Raw genomic sequence first — 19,088 nt, 5'->3', positions numbered from 1 at the left:
ACCAGAAGCGGGTCAGTGTCTCCTCTCGCTGCCCCTCTCTGTACAATCAGGGATCTTTCTGTGTCTTTGTGAGCCTGCATTTCCAAGAAGGACTAGAGTGAGTTTTAACTAACTGCGAGCGAGGTTACATTTTTCTTAGCATCGAGGGAAGCTGCTGGAAGGGCATGCAGAAATTGGAAGTGGCTGCAGCCCCAAGGAGATGGGGGTTTGTCCAAACCAGCACCTACACATGTCAAGGAGAATTCCCACCAGAAAATAAAGGGACATGTTGGTCTGAGGTCACTCAGCCCTCCTAACCTGGTCTTTGAATGAAAAGTATGGCCATGCAGGTCTCTGAAGATGGCTGTTAAGGCTGTGACGAGCAATTCATTTGATACAGGCCACCAAAGCAGTATCGGAAGGACATGCCAGGAATTCAGTATTGGTCTTACAGCTTGCATCTGGCCCAGAAGTTGTAGTATTCCTTCCAGGCAGAGCCTGTTGCTGCCGTGCAGACTCCCTTCTCCTGCAGCTGCTGTGTCTCCCTGCATCTTACCTTGAGCGAGGTCCAAAAGCCTGGGGGTGCCAGCGCTGGCTGCTTTTTGCTGTGAAAAGCTGTCCCTGCAGCATCTGGCCAGTCAAGATCCTATGACAGGACCACTTCATTACTGCTGTGATCTGACTGTATTAATCAGCTGTTCAGTACTTGGAGTCTTGGATAGGAATATTTTATTTTAAATCTGAAGAATAATGCTTTTGTTCCTCATAACTACATTTTGATTAATAGCACAACAATGCAACTCCTTCAGACCAGTTTTCCATCCTATCTGAAAAACTTTTCTTTTTTTTTTTTCCCCTTGGGGTTTATAGGCAGTATTCATTTTTCTCAGGAGGAATGTGATATGTAAAGGAGAAAAGCTGGGCTTGCTGTTTAAAGAAAGTTCAACTTATTCAACTTGCATCTTCTAACTAAAAGCCACCACATTTTCATTTCTTTTTTTTTTTTTTTTTTCTGGAGGACTATTCAAAGATCTGGTGACAAATTTCTTAACCCTCAGTTGGAGGGAAAATGTGTTCGTTTTCTTTTGAAGGAGAGTTATTTTCTCTTGAAAGGGTCATATTCTTTCCTGGCCTAGGTATTTTTTATTTTGGTGAAGTAATAAAGTAGAAACTGTGGCCTTTGGTTTTTGCACGTACCCACCAAGCGGTGTGCCCTCAGCAGGCCCAGGTTGCTTGCCAAAGCAGTGTAAATAGCTCTGGTACTAGCAGGTTTCTTGTCCCACAAGTGTTTTTTCACCAAAAGCCGAGAGCTCAGAGGCTGATGACATTTCACGTGTCTCAGAGCCAACGCTGGCAGCCTCTGCTCCCTGTCACTGGCCACTTTCCCTGCTGCATCCCCTCCCTTGTGCTGGGGTGATGCTGGTGCCACCGCACAGCAGAGGACCAGGAACAGCTCTGCACTGCAAATAGCCCATGCGGGTCACAGAGGAATTTTGACTGCAGATTTGTTTCCCCTGTCTGAATCACTGGGGGACAGACTGACATTCGTGCCAGCACCACTGTGGGGATGGAGAGGAGAGAAACGAGCTGTCACTTTAGCATCACCAAAAAAACACTCATCAAAACGAAGCTTGGCACTGTCTACATGGTTAAAGTGAAGCACGTAGCCAAGTATTTGCAGGATCTGGCTTTTCTTTATACAGTAACAAAATATTGTGCAGGGTTTGGGGTTTGTTTTTTTTCTTTCCCAGTCACCTTCCATGAAAAACTCCATCTGCTGAACACCACCTACTGCAGTTTATAGCTCTGCAAAGTAAACTTGTGCATGGGCTTTGTGAAACAAAATGCCCACTCAGTGTTGAAGCTGTCTGAAATGAAGCTCACAGCAAATGGAAGCTAATGTAACAAAAAAAAGAAAAAAAAAACACTGTTGAAGAAGCTGGATGATGGGTTTCTTAATGGCGCATTGAACACTCAGAGCTGCTCAACAGGAAAAAAGTTAGACAATTAAGGCTTTTATGAGAATATCTTCCCTTTAATTGTGGCCTGCTTAATTGGGTAATCCAATTAATCAGAAAGTCCTAGGGAACCGAGTAAACCTAATGACACTTAATGTCATTGGTGGTAGGTAACAAGGATAGCAATAACACAGAAGCTGGCTGCCTGTGGGTGCCATGGTCAGGCTTGTGTCTCCGTCTTTTAATCTCAAGCCGATTCTGCTTATTTCTCTGAAAACTGCTTCACATCTTTCCATAGCGCATGTATGTGTGTATGCACACACAGCCGGCATGCGGGATCAGCATCACCGGCTCAAAATTTGGGGCTTGCAACTTCCACCACAGCAACTGGAGGGTGCAGGAGGCTGCTGGGTTCCTCCCGGCAGGGAGCTGCTGGGTGCCCGGCCGGGAGGCTGCTCCCCCCGGGCCCCCCCGGCGGGACGGCCCGGCAGGGCTCCGCGCTCAGCGCTGCTGCTGGGGCTCGGCAGGCCGGCTCTGCCTCCCGGGAGCAGGTGCAGCCGGGGGATGCGCGGCGCCTCGCCTCAGGGACCCCTGCTCCTGCCGCGCTCCGCGGGAGCTGGCACCGCACCGCACCGCACGGGAGCCGAGACCCCGCCGCCCCCCCGGGGGCCGCTCCGGCTGCTTCCCCTGCCCCCGCCCGCGACCCCCGCGGAACCGCGGCCCCGCCCCCGCTCGCCCGCCCGGCCCCGCCCCCTCCGCGGCGGGGCGGGGCCTCCGCGCCCCCGTCCCCGCCCCGGAGCCGCCCCCCGCCGGCGGCCGGTGCGGCGCGGGGGGTGCGGTGCGGCGCGGCGCGGCTGGGCTCGGCGCGGCGCCGTCGGGCGGGGGGCCGCGGCCATGGTGGAGCGCGCAGACGAGGCGCCGCTGCTCTTCTGGGCCGAGGGCCCCGCCGTGTCGGCGCCGCCGCCCGCGGCCGAGGCGGGCGGCGGCGGCGGGCGGCGACTCGGTGGCGGCTGGAGCGCGGTTCCGTGGGGCGGCGCGGGGCCGGCGGAGGCGGCGGGGCCGCCGCGGGCGGAGGCGGAGGAGGACCAGATCGTGGCCGTCTTCGTGGTCACCTTCGACCCCCGCACGGGTGAGGGGCGCCGGGGGCGGCCGGGCCGGGGCGTGGGGGGCCGGGCCGGGGCCTGCAGGGGCCGGGCCTGGGGCTCCCCGGTGCCGCTGGCGTAAGATGGATGCGGGCCGGGGCCGGGCTGCGGTCCCGCCGCTCGCGTCCCGCCTCCCGCGGGGGCCGCGCCCCCTCCGCTCCGGGGGCAGCGCCGCCGGGCCCGGGGAGAGCGGCCTGCGGGGACCCGCGGCGTCGCGGCACGGCTGCGGGCCCCCCGTACCCCCGCCGGCCTGCCGGGGAGCGCCGTGCGCCGGGGGACCGGGAGCCGCGGGGGTTGCGGGGCGGAGCGCGAGGGGGGAGCGTTTGGGCTCCGTCCCGCCGAGAAGGACTTGGGACGGGAGGAAGGTGCCGCTCTGAGGAGAGCCGGTGGCCTGGGCAGGGACGCTCGTAGCTCGGCTCCACGGTGGGACACGGGACCGGGGTGCGGGGGGTGGCCCTGGGGCACCCCCTGCGCCCTGCACTGCGCCCAGGCCTCGGGCTGAGCCCCTGCCCGGTGCCGTCGGGGCCACCAACCTGTTAGCAGCGTCCTGAGAGCATCCCGCTGTCTCGGTGGCACGGCGCAGAGCTGCCCGCGGCCGTGGGCGATGCGTGGGGGTTATGGCAGGTGTAAATCTGGCAGGTGCGCAGGGCATGGTCCCCAGCAGCAGCAGCTCGGCTGTGTGTTTCTTGCTGACTGTGTTCAGAGGCTGGCTGCTGGTGGGATCTCTGGGACTCCTGATGCTTTGCTGTGCTACGGTCCAGGAGGGCAGAGGAGAGGGGCAAGGGAATGCATTTTCCACCTCTCACTACCATATCTGTCTCCCTCGTCGCTGTTGGTCTTTGGCGCTGTATCACTTCTTTTACTGACAGAGGTTATTCTTTTAAAGTCTGTAATTCAGCATTTCAGAAAAGAACTTTGTTTTCGTAGTCTTGCTGCTCTAGCGGTATCCACGAAAACAGGACGTTATGACACAGGTAGAAAGTTAGCACCCACTTCACGTCTGCTTAGGGGTCTGATGTCCCAAGCCAGATTCTTGGGTCTTTTGGCTGCCTGGCAGCAGTTTGGCATGCAAAGGCAAGAGTGGGGCATAGCTGAAAGTCTTGGTACAGTCAGAGAGTTCAGGAAATAGCTTGGGACGTGCAGGAGTCCATCTGCATCCAGATCTGGGAGCGAACACCTCTTTCCTTTGTGGGCAGATGCTTTGTTAGCAAATCCATAGCAAAAGTCCTAGAGACAGGAAAGAGCTCTGAGAAGCACAGTGGGAAGTGCAGTGAGGCTCTTCAATGCAAGGGAGAGGTAGCGGACATCATGTTCACAGGGGACCTCTGATAGTGAAGACTGAATTCTGGTCTTGAACTGAAAATCCCAAGGAAGTTGTGAAGAGAACGGAGCCCCAAGTGTGATGAGCTGTCAGCAATGCACACTGCTAAACAGCATGGCTGCTACGTCCTGAAACACCAAGGGGCTTTCAAGAAGTTACCTGTCTCATACTGCACCAGAGAGATGTGTCTTCAGTCCAGAGGTCAGAAACTCTTGACTCATCAAAATCTGAAATGAGATTGGATGTCATCTTTCCAGCAGGAGATGGAAGGAAGAGGTGTTCCTCGTAAGTATCCAAAACATGGAGGAGTCCGGATGACTGCAGCAACAGCAGGTTGTCTTCCAATCTGAGAGCATATGCCATCTATGAAATGGTGAGATTTTCTTGGTTGGCAGAAAGCTGAGCTTTCTCAGGAGTTTGTCTGAACCAGCTGTTGCTTTGAATGAAGTCCAGGGCAAGTTGGGAAACAGCTCTTCTCACATCTGATGCGCAGTTAATGCTGGGTGTCATCAGCCTTGGAGTAGTCTGTCAAGTCCAGGAAGGTGTAGCGTCCTGCTGCTACTCAGCATGGATGTTGAATGTAAGGAGCATGATAGGACTGTCGGGAACATATCAACAAAGGTCAGCTTCACAGGTGGAAGGCAAAGTGCCCTGTGGAGGATGTGGGCTTGGAAAAAAGATCTTGAATCTGTAGTGGTGCAAAACTTCCTAGGGTCAGAAAGAGGATATGGGAATCCTGGGTCAGCCACATCAGATGGCGTGAAGGACTTCCGTAATGTTCATAAGGATACCTTTTCTTGTGTGTGACTTAAAGGAGATCATCCAGTCAGTGTCTGAGCTGGAAACCTGCTTGATCCTGGCGAGGAAAAGCACAGCAGACTTCCTTTGGTAGCTTGCTCAGGCATGTGAAAGGCAAAAGTTCTGGTGGTGGCTGGGAGGGTAGTTGTGCCAGGTAACATCTACTCGAATACAGGCAAGCGATTGGGGTGAGAGATGTTTTACTTTTGAAGGATGGAGTGGTTACTACACTGATACAAAATGTAACAGCTTTCCTCCGAAATTTAGAAGGGCTTGAAGCAGACAAGCTCGTTGTATCTTGGCAGTTGCACGTGAACAGTTTATGCAGGTGGGTTACGGGGTTGCTAGGCTACTCTTATGGTTCCAGTGTCCTTGGGACTCTGTCAATGCTCTTGTGAGTGGCCAAATGTAAGAGGCAGTTACTAAATCAGTGGTGCTGTCCCTGCCTCCAGCATGGTGAACCCTGTGGCACTTGAGAAGTTCTTTTTACCACTATTACAAACATGGCTTTGGCGCTAATGCAGAAAGTGAGCTGTAAATTAAGTGCAGAATGGTGGCAGCCCTGGAGCCAACTGTGCCATCTGATTGCTGCTCCCTGCCCTTTGGCAGTCCCCTCCTTCACGGAGTGATGAGCTGGGGATGCACTTCAAACAGCACGAGCACCGGATGAGCGCAAACACTGCCCCTTAAAGAGCACGGTGAGGCTGCTGAATTTCCTAGTGCAGGTGTTCCCTTGGGCAGGGCATAACAGGAGACCCAGCACTATCTTGGGCAGCAATGGGGATACATCTGGTAGGTGTGACTTACTTGGTGTTAGGTTTGAGCATGTGTGCTGTCCAAGAGTCACAGTTGTCTTGGGGGAAAAGTTGTGGGGGGAAAAATAGAACAATGAATTTTGCTTTGAGAGGGAGATAAAGAAAGAGGAAGCAAAGTCCGTGGCCATATCAACTCTGTCAGATCACAACAGTCAAAAAGAGGCTGAACCTTCTTAGCCCTTTTTCTGCGATGGAGATGATGATGGTAGTCAACCTTGTTGAGGTTTCACAGTCTGTTGGCTTACAGCGTCGTGTGAGTAATGGAAGGAACAGAGGGAAGTAATCCACTTTACACCAGTCGACATATAAATACCCCATTTTTCTGTCCCACATTCCTTCCATACAGGAAACGGAGCCAGTGTGATGGCTAGGTCACACTTTGTGCTTCTCTCCTGCCACGACATGGTAACATTGCACAGCTGGGGACTAAAGATCTTGGGAAATAAGAGAAAGAATGTCCTTAACCTTGCACACCAGAGAGTGCTGGTTCTTACCTGGTCTGGAGCTGGGAGATAGCTCCCAAGAGATCTGACTTTCAGCAAACCACTTGCCCGCTCTCTAATGCTGGGTAACTCTCACTTGGAAAGTTTCCTGTGTGCACGAGAGCTGCTTTCTGCATGGGGAAGGGTAACGCTTCCTGTTTTTGTTCACTACTCGCTCCTTCCTCCTCTGGTTTCTCAGGCAGGCTGGCAATTGCTATTGCATCTGGGTGAAGTTTCTCCTTTGTTTGCTCTACTGTTTCACCAGACTGACTCTTAATTTTTTTTCTTATCTCCATGTTTGTTCTCTGACTGCCACGTCGCCCGTATGTTCATAGGGCAAAGTGACGTGAGGAACAGCCAGGAGCACAGGTGTGGGTTGCTTGTGATAGATCCCAGAAAGAAAAAAATAGCTGCATGGTATGTGAGTTGGTTTTGTGGTTACATGTAGGGTAAAGATCTGTTTCAAGGCATCTTGTCCTTACTTACTGCTGCAGAACAGATGCTGTTTGGGCCATGTCCGCTTCAACACCTCTATAATGGATATTATACCTGACAGTAGTGTTTGTGACTAAACTGAACAAAGTAAAACAGTGTCCTTTGTTTGATGGCACTCTTGCGTATTGATCTGTTAATCTATAGGTAATGACCAGTAAGTGTTTTCTCTGCGATGCAAGACTTAAAAGTGGATCTGGCCTTAACCACAACTTTGTGGTTAAGAGGCAACAGTCTTTAAGAGTTGAGTTCCTCACTCTTTCAAGGAAGGGTCTTGTGCCTTTAAAAAAAACACCAAGCACACACACACACAAAAAAAACCCAAACAACAAAAGCCAACCTCTATATATAATATGCAAAACCTACAGGGGACCGCGCAGGCTGGCATGATGTCACTGGCTTTCTCTGCCAGCCTTTCACACGCCTCAGAGGCGAAGATGCTTTACAGCAGAGCTCTGTGGTTTTGCGTGTGATTGCACAGAGCTGTGCTCAGGGTCACGAGGCTGCTGCTGCTCCCCAGCCAGCCTGGCTCTGCGGGAGAGGTCTACTTCTGGGCTAGAAGTGGTTAGTTGAATGTAAAACTTCTCTTGTTGCCACGCTTAACAGTGTTGGGTTTTTTTGAAGTCCTTGCTAGGCAAGGTTGGGGAAGGTCTGCTGAATGCAGTAGCTGTGTGAGAAGAAAAATAGCCTATTTAAATGTCAGTAGCTAAGCATAATTCCTGTGCGAGAGTGCATGCATATACTTGTGCAGTATGAGTAACAAAAGACAGGCTTCAGAAATGAGGCGTCATATTCAGATATCTCTCTCAGCTGAGTGTAAGGCCCTTCCAAATGTGCCCTGTCTGTGCAAGCACAGTGGGATGCTTATCCCAAAGGGCAGGGGAAGGACTGTACCAGTAGAAAGCATCTTTGGGCTGCATCTGCCATTGCATTGTATTGGAGAATGTTTGTAACTTTTTACATAAACATGACTTAACTGTAACGTAAACTTTTACGTTTACCTACATAAAAGTAAGCCACGTTACTTCAAATGCTGTTGGTATGGGCAGGCTGACAGAGAACAGAAACTCAGTGGGCAGATCTGGAGCATATCTTGGTTCAGTGGGAGTGTCCAGATGAGCGGCTTAGGCTCTGAAGTGCTGGTGTGGGAAGGCATGAGACGTCCCCTTTTTTGTCTGTGGTAAGCTTGTCAGTGGCAGAGCAGGACTTCATTGGCTTTAGGGACTTGTTGTGACTTCTCTGGTCTCGTTTGTTCCAGGATCAGGCTTCTCAGGTGGCCTTTTCCCCTGAACAACTGCATGCTTTCTGCTTGGGTTGGCAGGTGACAGATGTTCACTAATCTTGATCTAGCTTGTAATTTATCTGCTTTTTTGTTTGGTTATTCTAGCATGCACAAACGTGTTGCAGTACTTGGATCACCTCAGCCTCCACATAAAGCTTCAGCTAACTCCTCCTATTCTAGACAAAATATGAGAGATTCCAGGGAAGTAGTGATGACTGGGATGTTGGTGTAGGGGTCCCTGTTTGACCAGCACTGCCAAGCACAGCCAAAGGACAAAACCGATGGTGGTATGAGCTGTCACACAAACTCATCCTAAAGAGCAGTAGTTTATACTTTGGGTTTGTTCTGTATCAGATACTTGTGTAGACGGCCTGAGTGTAAGTGTCAATACCGTAGCCTATCCACTGTCAGGTAAAATTGTAGCCGCTCTGTCATTAATTTTATAAAGGATAAACCCACAAAATAGTGCTAGCTTCAGAAATGGCTCCAAAAGTCCTGCAGTTTCTGGGAGTTGTGCCGCAACAAGTAACGTTTACAAGAGATGTGTGGACTATAGTATGTCAGCTGCTGTCTGTGACAGTTTAGGAGTTCAGGAGTTGCGTTAGTGCACTGTTACTGGCACCCAGTGATGTAACAGCAACAACTTGCCGTTGTTGGTGTTTGCCCTTTAGTAATGAGTACTGTGTTCAAGTTCAGCCAAACAAATCTGCTTCTCTGCAGGCAACATGGTGGAGTGGTGTTTACCCCAAGATATTGATTTGGAAGGCGTGGAATTCAAATCCATGGCAAGCGGGTCTCACAAAATCCAGTCAGATTTTATGTGAGTATGTCTGAGCTATATTACTACTTCTTTCTCCTAGCTGTACATCTACACCACCACCCCTTAATTCAAAATATGCAAGAAAAATATAATATGTGGAGTCAAGTTCCTGCATAAATGTGCTGCTAAAGCGTATCTAGCTGAGCCAAAGGTAATTTTCAGATACTCTCAACATCATACAAAGTACCAGCTAGCTGTAGGGATCTGCCGTATGACAGTTTTGCTAGTGGAGGTCAACTGGTGAGCAGGGCAGGCCAGGTTCTCAGTGGTGTGCAAATTTTAGTGCATATTGGGCAAATCAGCCTGCACTGCCACTATTGGGACTGTCAGCAGAAGCCTAGGGTGAAGGGGAAAGAATGGTAGAACTGTGAAATGGGAAGTATTTTGCAGGAACTGGACTTGGGGAAAAAAGTTTTTAATTCTGCCAGTGCTCTTGGATCCTTTAAATGTTGTAATAAACAGTCCCTTTTCACTTTCTTGTTTGCTGGCTCCTTCAGTGGAAAGACATAAGCTAGGAATTTTCTGTGTTCCCATCCTTTTACTAACCCAGCGTTGCAATGCAGCAATGTTTTGCAAGGCATTGCAGCGTCACAATTGCTTTTAGTCGGGAATAAGTTAATTTCTCAAAGGCACATGAACTGAACCCTTGCACTCGGCTATAGTATGCTTCACCACGATGGCACCCAAAATATAACTAGGTAACTATACTCAGAACTTCACGCACTGCAGGCTTTTCTTCCTTGGAAGAAGGGCACTGCGCTGACTGCGTCCTGCATCCTCTGCTGGTCTTCCTTTCAAGTTCTTACCTTACTTGCATTCCTTACCAGCCTGTGACGTGGCTGGTAGGGGCTTTAGTGGGGACTTCTAGGAACTCTTGCCTTAAATGTCCTGGCTTATTCCTGAGAAGATTTGGGACACCCAAGGCCTGTCGTCAGCCCTTCAGATAGCATGGTGGGGTTTCAGGGAGTTCCTTAAAGAAGGAACGGTGTTCCCAAATCAGTATTTTAAGCAGTCAGTTACCTTCCTTTCTTCCTTTTCCCTCTCTTTAACATTAACCCTTCTGTCAAACATTTGTTTCCAGTTATTTCCGGAAAGGGCTCTGTTTTGGCCTGGCCTGCTTTGCCAACATGCCTGTGGAGAGTGAGTTAGAGCGTGGTGCCCGCATGAAGTCCGTGGGGATTCTCTCTCCTTCCTACACCCTGCTGTATAGGTACATGCACTTCCTAGAGAATCAGGTCAGGTAAGTTCCCTGGGAAGAGGTAACGCTGCCTCGATGGGGAGCGGTTGTAGGTGTGAGTGAGAATTTGGCTACAGTGCTGAGCTGTGATTTCCCTGAATGACGACTACTCCAGAAGGAGTTACAGGTTCTCAATGGGAAGGAGGTGAGGAACTGATTAGCAGCAGTCTGTTCATTGCTACCAGCCTAGTCAGATGCTATCCAAACCCTACTTATTTTGTGGGGACGTAAGTGTCAAGGGGGAGAACTGAGAGGACAAGAAGTTCTTTTCTCCTTCTGAAAACCATTTTACTGAGGGCTCACAGAAGGCTTCTAAACCTGTGATGGTCATCCTGGCTAGGTGTGTGCTTCAGCTGTGTTGAGTGGACCTGGCAGGGAAAATGGTGATGGTAGAAGGGAAAGCTGTTTGTACCTGAGCATACTGAAAATGGGATCGGTACTCTGCATACATCAGCTCGCTTTCTGCTTCAGGCCTGCCCGTGTTCTCTGGCTGCACTAAAAGATGGCGTTACTCCTGATGCTTTGGCTGCCCTCCTGGTTAAGTCTGTGCAACTGAGGCACCCAGGGGTCCTTCGCTAGCTGAAAAAGCAGATGTTGGCTGGGGGCAAGGCACTGCATAAGCAGAGTCTGGAGACACTATAGGTCTCCCGTTTTTCACTTTCTTTTCCAGACACCAGCTGGAGATGCCAGGGCACTACTCCCATCTAGAGGCGTTCTATGATGATAAGAAAGGAGTTCTCCCTGACAGCAAGGGCACTCCCACCTCCCAGCAACCTGTCCACTGGCTGCCATCCATCCACAGATACATGTACCCAGAGATGAAGGTAAGGCGGGTGCTCTGAGACTTGCAGGAATAGGCAGTGTGCTGCTCCTTGCTGGTGTCTCATGCTTTATGTAAGCAGCCACTGGTGCTTTGTAGGCTGCTTTAGATAAGACTTTGTTACTTGAACTGTTACAAGCTGCAGTTCTGTCATTGCTGTGTGCTCGTCTTGCTCCCACATTTAAACTTAGCATCTGTGCGTGTGTCCCTGTTTCACCTCTGAGCTGTTTTCTTCCCTTTCCCTCCACCTGCAGATCACACACCCTGCTGGCTGTATGTCTCAGTTCATCAAATTCTTCGGTGAGCAGATCCTTGTCCTCTGGAAGTTTGCCCTGCTGCGCAAGCGCATATTGATATTTTCACCGCCCCCAGTTGGAGTTGTCTGCTATAGAGGTATGTTTCCAGGGACACCACAGAGCTCTGATCTAGTGGGCTGAAGCACTGCAGAAATGCTTGTGGGTACTGAGGGGATAGACATCATGCAGGTCTTCAAAATCCATCGCAGCCATTCCTTGTGAAGATACCGTTCAGCCTGCATTTACCTGTTTCCTACAAAAAGCTTTTATTTAGGCCTTTTGGGCAAGGACATACTTGACATGTCAAACGCAGTTCCTGTGAGCACAGGGATTTTTATGGGAGAACTGATTATTTCCTATCTGAAATAGGATGTCCCCACTTGAGAAGTTCTGGTGTTCAGAGGCATTTCAAAGTTCTGACTGTTGCTTTCATAGAAGTGTGCGGGAGAACTGGGTAAGTGTGGTTCAGAATGCCCTTGAGGGAATACTGAAAGCATCTCAGGATGTACTTCTCTTGTCCGCAGTGTATTGCTGCTGTTGCCTTGCCAATGTTTCTCTGCCCGGTCTTGGAGGAACTGTCCCAGAGTCCAAACCATTCTTCTATGTGAATGTGGCAGACATAGAAATGCTGGAGACAGAAGTATCATATGTGGCCTGTAAGTATGATGGATTAGGTGTGACGTTTTTAACTTCAGGCTGCAAGATGTCTTGAGACACCAGACTGTGGAATGAAACTGCTGAGAAATAGGATGTGCATGGAATGACTAACTACAAAAGCAGGAGTGAACAGTTGGTCTTCTGGGAAAGCAACAAGCTCCTCTGAAAATCTCTGATTTTGGCAGGTACAACAGAAAAGATCTTTGAGGAGAAACGGGATCTCTATGATGTCTATGTGGACAACCAGAATGTGAAGACACATCACGAGCATCTGCAACCACTCCTGAAAATTAACAATGCCGACAAGGAGAAGTACCGACGGCTCAATGACCAGAGGTAATAATAGACATCTGGGTGGTCCTGGTCCTGATAGGAGAGCAGTGTGATGTGGGATAAAGAGGACACTGCTCCTCTGTGCTTTCCTTCTTGTCTTAGTATTTTCAAAGTTTCCCACTGCTTCAGCTCATCTCTTTGTGATTCTGGTTCCACTGTTGCTGACTGGTACGAGAGCCCCTGCGCACTCTGCACACATACGGTCACTGTCAGTGAGCTGATCGAGCAGATAGAAGGCAGGAAGAGAATCAGAGGTCATGACTCACCATTGGTTCACCACTGATCAGTAGAACTGAAAATGGCCTGCTTTCTAGTCCAGTGCCTTATAAAGACTGGGGCAACAGTTTTAGTCTGATTGGTCTTCAAGAAATGGATGTGAAGTTTTTAGTCGTAAACCTTGTCTTCTCAAAACACTTTGAGGTTCACTTAGGTATGTGCAATTAAACTGTCTCCCTTCTCTCAGGCAGATGTTAATGTATTCTCAAGAAGTGGGTGAGGATTGTAGCTCCTGTGAAGAGGACCTTTTCATCTTGTGAGTGGCTACCTCTAATACTTAGTTGGTCACTGTTAGGTTTAGGGAGTCTCTTTCACTGATTTCGTGTTGCACTTGCTTGGCGTATTATGAAATATCATCATTAACATAATTCCATAGTCAGCACTCTTCCACTAGGGATCCAGGAACCAAACTGGCTCTTCCTCTTCAGATGATCTTCCTTTCAGTTTGAGGATCCGAATGCAGCCGTATTAGTGTCCACTGGGGTCTCTTTGAATGCTGGGAGGGAGAAGTATTTTAAAAACACAATTAGAAATGCAAGAATCCCCTCCCATTTTTGAAAACATAAGCTGTACAGGACTTTTCATGCCAGATTTGGCTCAGGGAAGGACGGTGTCCATGGGAAGCGGGCACTGTACCATACTGTGGGTGGTACAGCGGTGAGATAAGACCTGCGTGTGAAGGACTGGCCCGTTGATGTGGCTGGCTTTGTACTTGGCAGACGAATCAGAACTGGGTGTAGAGTATGAGGTATGGAATTACATGAAAACCAACTCTGCCACCTCTGAAGCCCTTCACTGCCTGCTGCCATTGTTCACAGTCTGCAGCAGGTGAAAAGTAATGGGATGAAGGCGTGTGAAGGGCTGTCAGGGCAGAGCTGTGGTCGTTGAGCTGCACAGTTGTAGTCAGAGCTCTTTCTGAACAGCCTTGCATGTTCCTAGGAAAGCACTAGGTAAGAAGTAGCTCTCACTGCTGTATTCTGTGCCGGTAATAGAGAATTTATTTACCCAGTGCCGCCTTGGTTGGATGACAACACTGTGTCCTCCTTTGCATTATAGGAGCTGTAGGTCTGACAGGTAACCGCTTGGTTACCACAAAGTACACGTTAGCTGGTAAGATGGCTTGCTTCTGAAGAGTGAAGCCGGCCATAAATCAGCCAGAGAAGCACTGCTGTAAATTAGAAGTTACTGCTTTATCTTTGTTTACTCTGGGCCATCCACAGGGTTGAGAGAAAACTACTGCAGTGTCACCCAAGGAGGTGGGATCTGTGATTAAAGGGTGGTAAAGGTAGTTCTGGGGCTCTGCGGCCTGTTTGGTAAATATGCTATGTTTTTGGGAGTCCAATGCCATCATCTTAGCTGACTTTATCCTACAGGTTTTTCATGGAGCAGAACAACCGCATATTTCAGACACTGATGGAGGTGTCGGCTAGCCAGGACAAGACACTGACAGCTGACCACGCACGAGGCATGGGCCTGGATCCCCAAGGGGATCGAAGTTTCCTTATGGACTTGCTGGAAGTGTATGGCATTGATGTTATGCTAGTCATTGACAACCCCTGCTGCACTTAAACCAAGAGCCAGAGAGATGGGGAGCAAAGATCACTTCTTTAAGACTACCAGACACTGCTTAGGAGGATCACTGGAACTCACCACAACCACAGTTATTTAATAACTTTATATGGAGAGTATTTATAATTTTAAAACAAAATGTGATTTTATTTTCTCTCCCTCGACCTCCCAATGAGTACCTGGCTCCAGGGGTTTTTTTGTTTGTTTCTATCTCCCTTTCTCTTTTATTTGTGTTTGTTTTGTTTAGATAGGACCAGTGGCACCTTTGCACCAATCCTCACTGTTGCCAGTGTTGCCAGTGATAGCTGGGTTTTGGCCTAGCCTGGATACCTGAGGGCTGAAGACTTCAGGAAAGCACTTTGATGTGAAATGCTGTAGCTGAGCTCTCAAGACTTGACTGGAAAACGCTCCTGTCACCCCTCTTCCACTTGGGGACTGAAGAGAGTTTTGGCACAGGCTGTTAGCAGCCCAGTCTCATAGAACGTCTGTCCTACTACGTTTATTGGTGGGGACAGTTAAACCAATGATAAAACCCAGGACTCCTTTGAACACCCCTCACCCAACTTTTAGCAGCCGAGTTGGATTAAAGTCACCCCTCCTCATCAATGACAGAAGCAAGTCTGTGATACCGGGGTGCTACAAGATCTTATGACTTTGCTTACTGGAGCAGCAGAGTTTCACTTCCATCATTTGAAGCGGTATAAACTGGCAAAGACTAAGCCTACCTGTCTCATAGCTGGAGAAGAGCACCATCTGTACTTAATCCCTCCTACCACTTTCTCTGGTTTTTGGTTGCCTCACACCTGCTGCTTTGGTATAAAATCTTCAAACCAGCAAGATGGTCTCTCATTTAGCAGGGACCAACATCACTAAGCCGCCTTGCAGTTACTATGTTCTCTGGCCTCAGCTCAGGTGGTGCTGGGCCGGATTGGGTTGAATAAGTATGCTTTAACTGATGTCACTTGCCCTTCTTTGTAGCAGATGGTACTTGTCACTCCTTTGCTTTAACATTTCTGCTGATCCTCCTTTTGTCAAGCAGCCTTCAGCACTGCCTGCTGCTGTCCTTGGTTTTCAGTGCGAGACAGAGCGCGGTATGTGACCTTTCAGCTAGAACAGCTTCACAGTTTGCAGGAGGTTCCCTTGAAGTTTGATGTTTTAAACTGGCACAGCTGCTAGAAGCAATGTCTAACAGCATGCCTTTTTTTTTTTCCTGGGCAGAGAAGCTGTAGAACCAGATGAAGAGTGTTTTCTTATTCTTGTGCTGTGGAAAGAATAGGATTCAGTTCATGCAGGACCCATGGTTACCTCCAGGAAGGCTGTCCCAGTAAAACGTAATCCCTTCGCTGTGTAAAATCCCGGAATGGTACTGTGGGTTCTAGGTGTGACATGCTGCTTTGCCCAAAATCCTTCAGCCAGTAGTAGCATCAGCTCTAAGCCAACTGTTCTTCCTGAACTGTGGCTATAGCTAATTAGCTGCTGCTTCTACCGTAATAGACTTCAGCACCCTTAGAGGCTTTCTGCAGTTTGTAGAAATGCAAACTGTAGCTGATGTATCCATTTATCCTAGCATTTTGTAGGATGAGACCCAGCGTGAACCACCAAAGTCTCACCTGCTAATTCTTTTGAATAAGAAGGGGAGCAAATGCTTTCCAAGTAGACCCATTGTGGGTTGTCTCCTCCTGGAAGGAAGGAGGCTGGCATGTCCCGTTTTTCCTTGAAGGCTGGCTATCTGCAGCAAAGGGGTCGTTTTGCTTGCTGTGGATTCAGACGTTTTATTGAGGTGTGGGATCAGGAGCCTCAGAAGGCTTTTTGCACAGTTCATTGGTATGAGCTTCAGCATATTATGTTCCTGTGATCTGCCTGTCTCTGAGCAGTTGCTCCCCTGCCTGCATTGTCAGGGCTTGAATGTTTTTGTACAAGATAAAACATGCTGCTGCTTGTTTTGCCAGCTGCTCACAACTGTAACATAATCATCCTTAGAAGGCTGGGGAAAAAAATGAGAAAGAGGAGAAAAAAATGGAGATGAATATCATTTAATGAAAAGACTAGTCTCTTTTCCTTAAGAAAAGGCTTTGTTTGTAAATTGACACCTCCAGTATAAAAGTGATCCACAACATCCATGCTTTTTTCTGACTTCTACTTCAGTTTTAACACGCTGTCTGCAGTGAAGATCCCTGAGGAAGTATAGCTGGCACTGTATTGGTCACTTCCTTCAAATACAAAAAAGGGAACCGAAACTGCTTTTTAGCAATTCTTCCTCTCATTTTCTTGCAGGTTTGCTACATAGTTTAACCGTGGCCAGCTGTTAATGACTTTCTGTTCTCTTCGATGTGAGTAGCAATTCTGCTGAACTAAATAGAAACAAACCTTTAATTTGTCATTGAAATTTTAAAGCCTCTGCACTCAGAGGATTTCTAACACCCTGCATTAGAGTGCTGTGTTCACACGCTGTCAGAACATCAGGTCTACTAGACGGCACTGCTAGAGCCTACCAAGCAGAGCCTCCTGAAATTACTATTTGACATTTAATAAACCTCTGTTTTCCAGGAACTAGGTCTTCAGTTGCTAGCAGTCATGTGGGTACAGGAGCATCAAAGCAAGCAGATTACTGTCAAAGCAGCATCCGTGCTACATCCCAGCTGGATGGCTACAGCATGTTTTGCTCTTCCTTGTAATTTTGCTTCTCTACAGACCCTCTTGGCAGGTGACTGCTACAAAAGTCAGAAAGTTGCCAGACAGGAAACAGAACAAAAAGACTTCTCTTTCCTAAGCTTGTTTGATTTGCTGCAAAAGACCTTTCCACCTGCACTCTCCTTTTCTAGTAGGCATTGCTTTTATTGTAGACAGATGTGGAAAGTCCTTGGTAAGTGGGTACATAATACAAACAAATGGCTACGGCTTGGGACATGAAGGCTTGTTCAGCAGGCTGGTTTTGTTTGGAACCAATTTAGCTGGATCTTATCTTTCCAGGAGATAACTTAATTCAAGATGAAACAGTTCAGTGCAGGCATTTAAAATCCCCTCCTTGACACTTAATAGTTGCTTTTTTGAATACTAGCAGCTGGAAGGGAGACAGTTACTTGGTGTATTTTGAATTAAAAGAGAGAGAAAAGCGTGGCAGAAGGTAGGATATTGCTAATTACTATAAAATCCCCTTCTCCATTTGAAGTACTTTGCCTTTACAGTGGTGCCTTTAATGTCTTTGGTGTGATGCCTCTGGTCGGTTGCTTGTGGTCAGAGCCCAGGCTGAACAGTGGTTACAGTCACCGTGTAGTGTGCCCTGGTAGACCAAGTCTGTTACGTTTCTTTCTTAATGCCCAAGACACAGTATAGCCATAGCAGGTTCTCATTTGGTACTTCCGAGTTTAAACAGGCGAGCAAGAGCTTCATAATGGCATCGTAACTCAAGTTGCACTAGAAAGGTGTAATCGCGTAATAATTTATTACTACTGGCACTATCCGATTGGAGGGTAAAGCCTGGGAGAGAGAAGTAAAAGCTAGATTTTCAATCTGAACAAAGGACACCATTGTCAGGCATTTCAATGATGCAGAAGTCTTCCCACTGCAAAGTTAGGCCAAGCTGCGTAAAGCCAAGCGCAGCTAAGAACTATAATGGGTATTAGGAGGAAGGCCTTTTCCTTGGAGTTCAGACTTGTCTGGCAGACATCCTTCTTTTCTAGCATCTATGAAGTAGTTACTCCAACGTATGTTAGAGCTAATGGTGACGTCTGTTACAGGAGATGAGCTTGCCTATCCAGCATCCTTATAGGCAGAAGAAAGTTCCATCACCTCTTCAAGAGAAGGCAGCTTACGGAACAGCTTACTCTGTAAAGCAGCGTTACCGTGATACTTCTTCCATTTTAAGAACTGCCGAAGTTAATGGGCAAAAAGCTAGGAATAGCCGTGGCCCTCTTGGTGAGAGACTATGCAAGGGACAGGCATGCTTTGCTCCGGGAGGTGGAAAGGCTGTGGTTTCTGGAATAGCAGGGCAAAAGCACTCTGTCCTAATGCAAAAGTCTAGATACAAAGCATGCATACTAACCCAAACTCTCTCATCCTAGCTTGTAAGTTAGTTGAGGTCTCCTCTCCATCCAACCCCCAAAGCTAGTGGTTCTCGTGATTATGGGAGAAGGCAACATAAATGCAAGGGACTGGAATGTACTAACTTAACAGAATGGTATGTCTGTCTAAACCAGAGGGTAGTAAATGCCTGTGAACCAGGATTTCAGGTCCTGGTTAATGCAAAATACCATTCAAATGGGAATATTTACTTGTGGTGAAAATAAACAGGTGCCTTAGGCTGGTCCATCATTAGGTTATCTTTCCTTTTTATGTTACGGTATTTTAAGCCCTTCTAGAACAGACTGTAAGTTGAAGCCAAGATAAGTGTTTTCGTGAGTGGGACCTAGGATTCTACTCCTCTTTGCTCTCTGGGAGTTTGTACCAAGAAAGTTGTCTTGCTGTCAGACAGAAACAGGAGAACTGATCCTTTCCTCAACACTGTAGGTAGCAGGTTCAGCCCCTGCTTATTTTATGTAATGTTTTCCTCACACCGCCCCTCTGAACATTACAATTCAGACATCTAGAACCACCCCATACTAGAAGACCTCTGAACTGCAGAGGAAGGGGAAAAATTACTTGAATGGTACTTATACAAGCTACTCAACTTACGCTGATGCAAATATTTAAATATCAGCCTGTGTCTCAGACGATCCTTGGTACTTTAACATCAGAATAGCATCAATACCAATTCTGAAGGGAGCTCCTGGCTACCCTCAAGCAAGGAATCACACTGCAATGGGAGCCATGTG

General features: G+C 48.4%; 1 protein-coding gene across 3 annotated transcripts; it reads left to right on the top strand.

Annotated features, from left to right (window-relative positions):
* Positions 1-2,742: 2,742 nt before the first annotated feature.
* Positions 2,743-18,588, top strand: DENND11 (DENN domain containing 11). 3 transcript variants are annotated; one of them, XM_056339226.1, is made up of 9 exons: positions 2,743-3,066; positions 8,990-9,089; positions 10,171-10,299; positions 10,997-11,150; positions 11,401-11,539; positions 11,967-12,098; positions 12,285-12,435; positions 12,896-12,964; positions 14,082-18,588. In XM_056339226.1, exons 1-9 carry the CDS (start codon positions 2,832-2,834, stop codon positions 14,275-14,277), a joined length of 1,305 nt encoding a protein of 434 aa, XP_056195201.1. In that variant the 5' UTR covers positions 2,743-2,831; the 3' UTR covers positions 14,278-18,588. The 3 variants fall into 3 exon arrangements, with proteins under 3 accessions (XP_056195201.1, XP_056195200.1, XP_056195202.1); XM_056339225.1 differs by having other exon boundaries at positions 2,744-3,066; positions 10,171-10,329; XM_056339227.1 differs by lacking the exon at positions 2,743-3,066 and adding an exon at positions 3,325-8,556 and having other exon boundaries at positions 10,171-10,329.
* The last annotated feature ends 500 nt before the right edge of the window (positions 18,589-19,088 follow it).

Source organism: Falco biarmicus, chromosome 5, assembly GCF_023638135.1.
Source record: "Falco biarmicus isolate bFalBia1 chromosome 5, bFalBia1.pri, whole genome shotgun sequence".
NCBI lineage: Eukaryota > Metazoa > Chordata > Aves > Falconiformes > Falconidae > Falco > Falco biarmicus.
This window is presented reverse-complemented; position numbering and strand designations above follow the sequence as displayed.

Excerpts from the sequence above, each read along its gene's own strand:
- DENND11 (XM_056339225.1), top strand. The coding sequence starts at position 2,832 with ATGGTGGAGCGCGCAGACGAGGCGCCGCTGCTCTTCTGGGCCGAGGGC. Across the intron at positions 10,330-10,996 it reads TTCCTAGAGAATCAGGTCAG|ACACCAGCTGGAGATGCCAG; the intron begins GTAAGTTCCCTG and ends TTTCTTTTCCAG. Across the intron at positions 12,099-12,284 it reads AGAAGTATCATATGTGGCCT|GTACAACAGAAAAGATCTTT; the intron begins GTAAGTATGATG and ends TGATTTTGGCAG.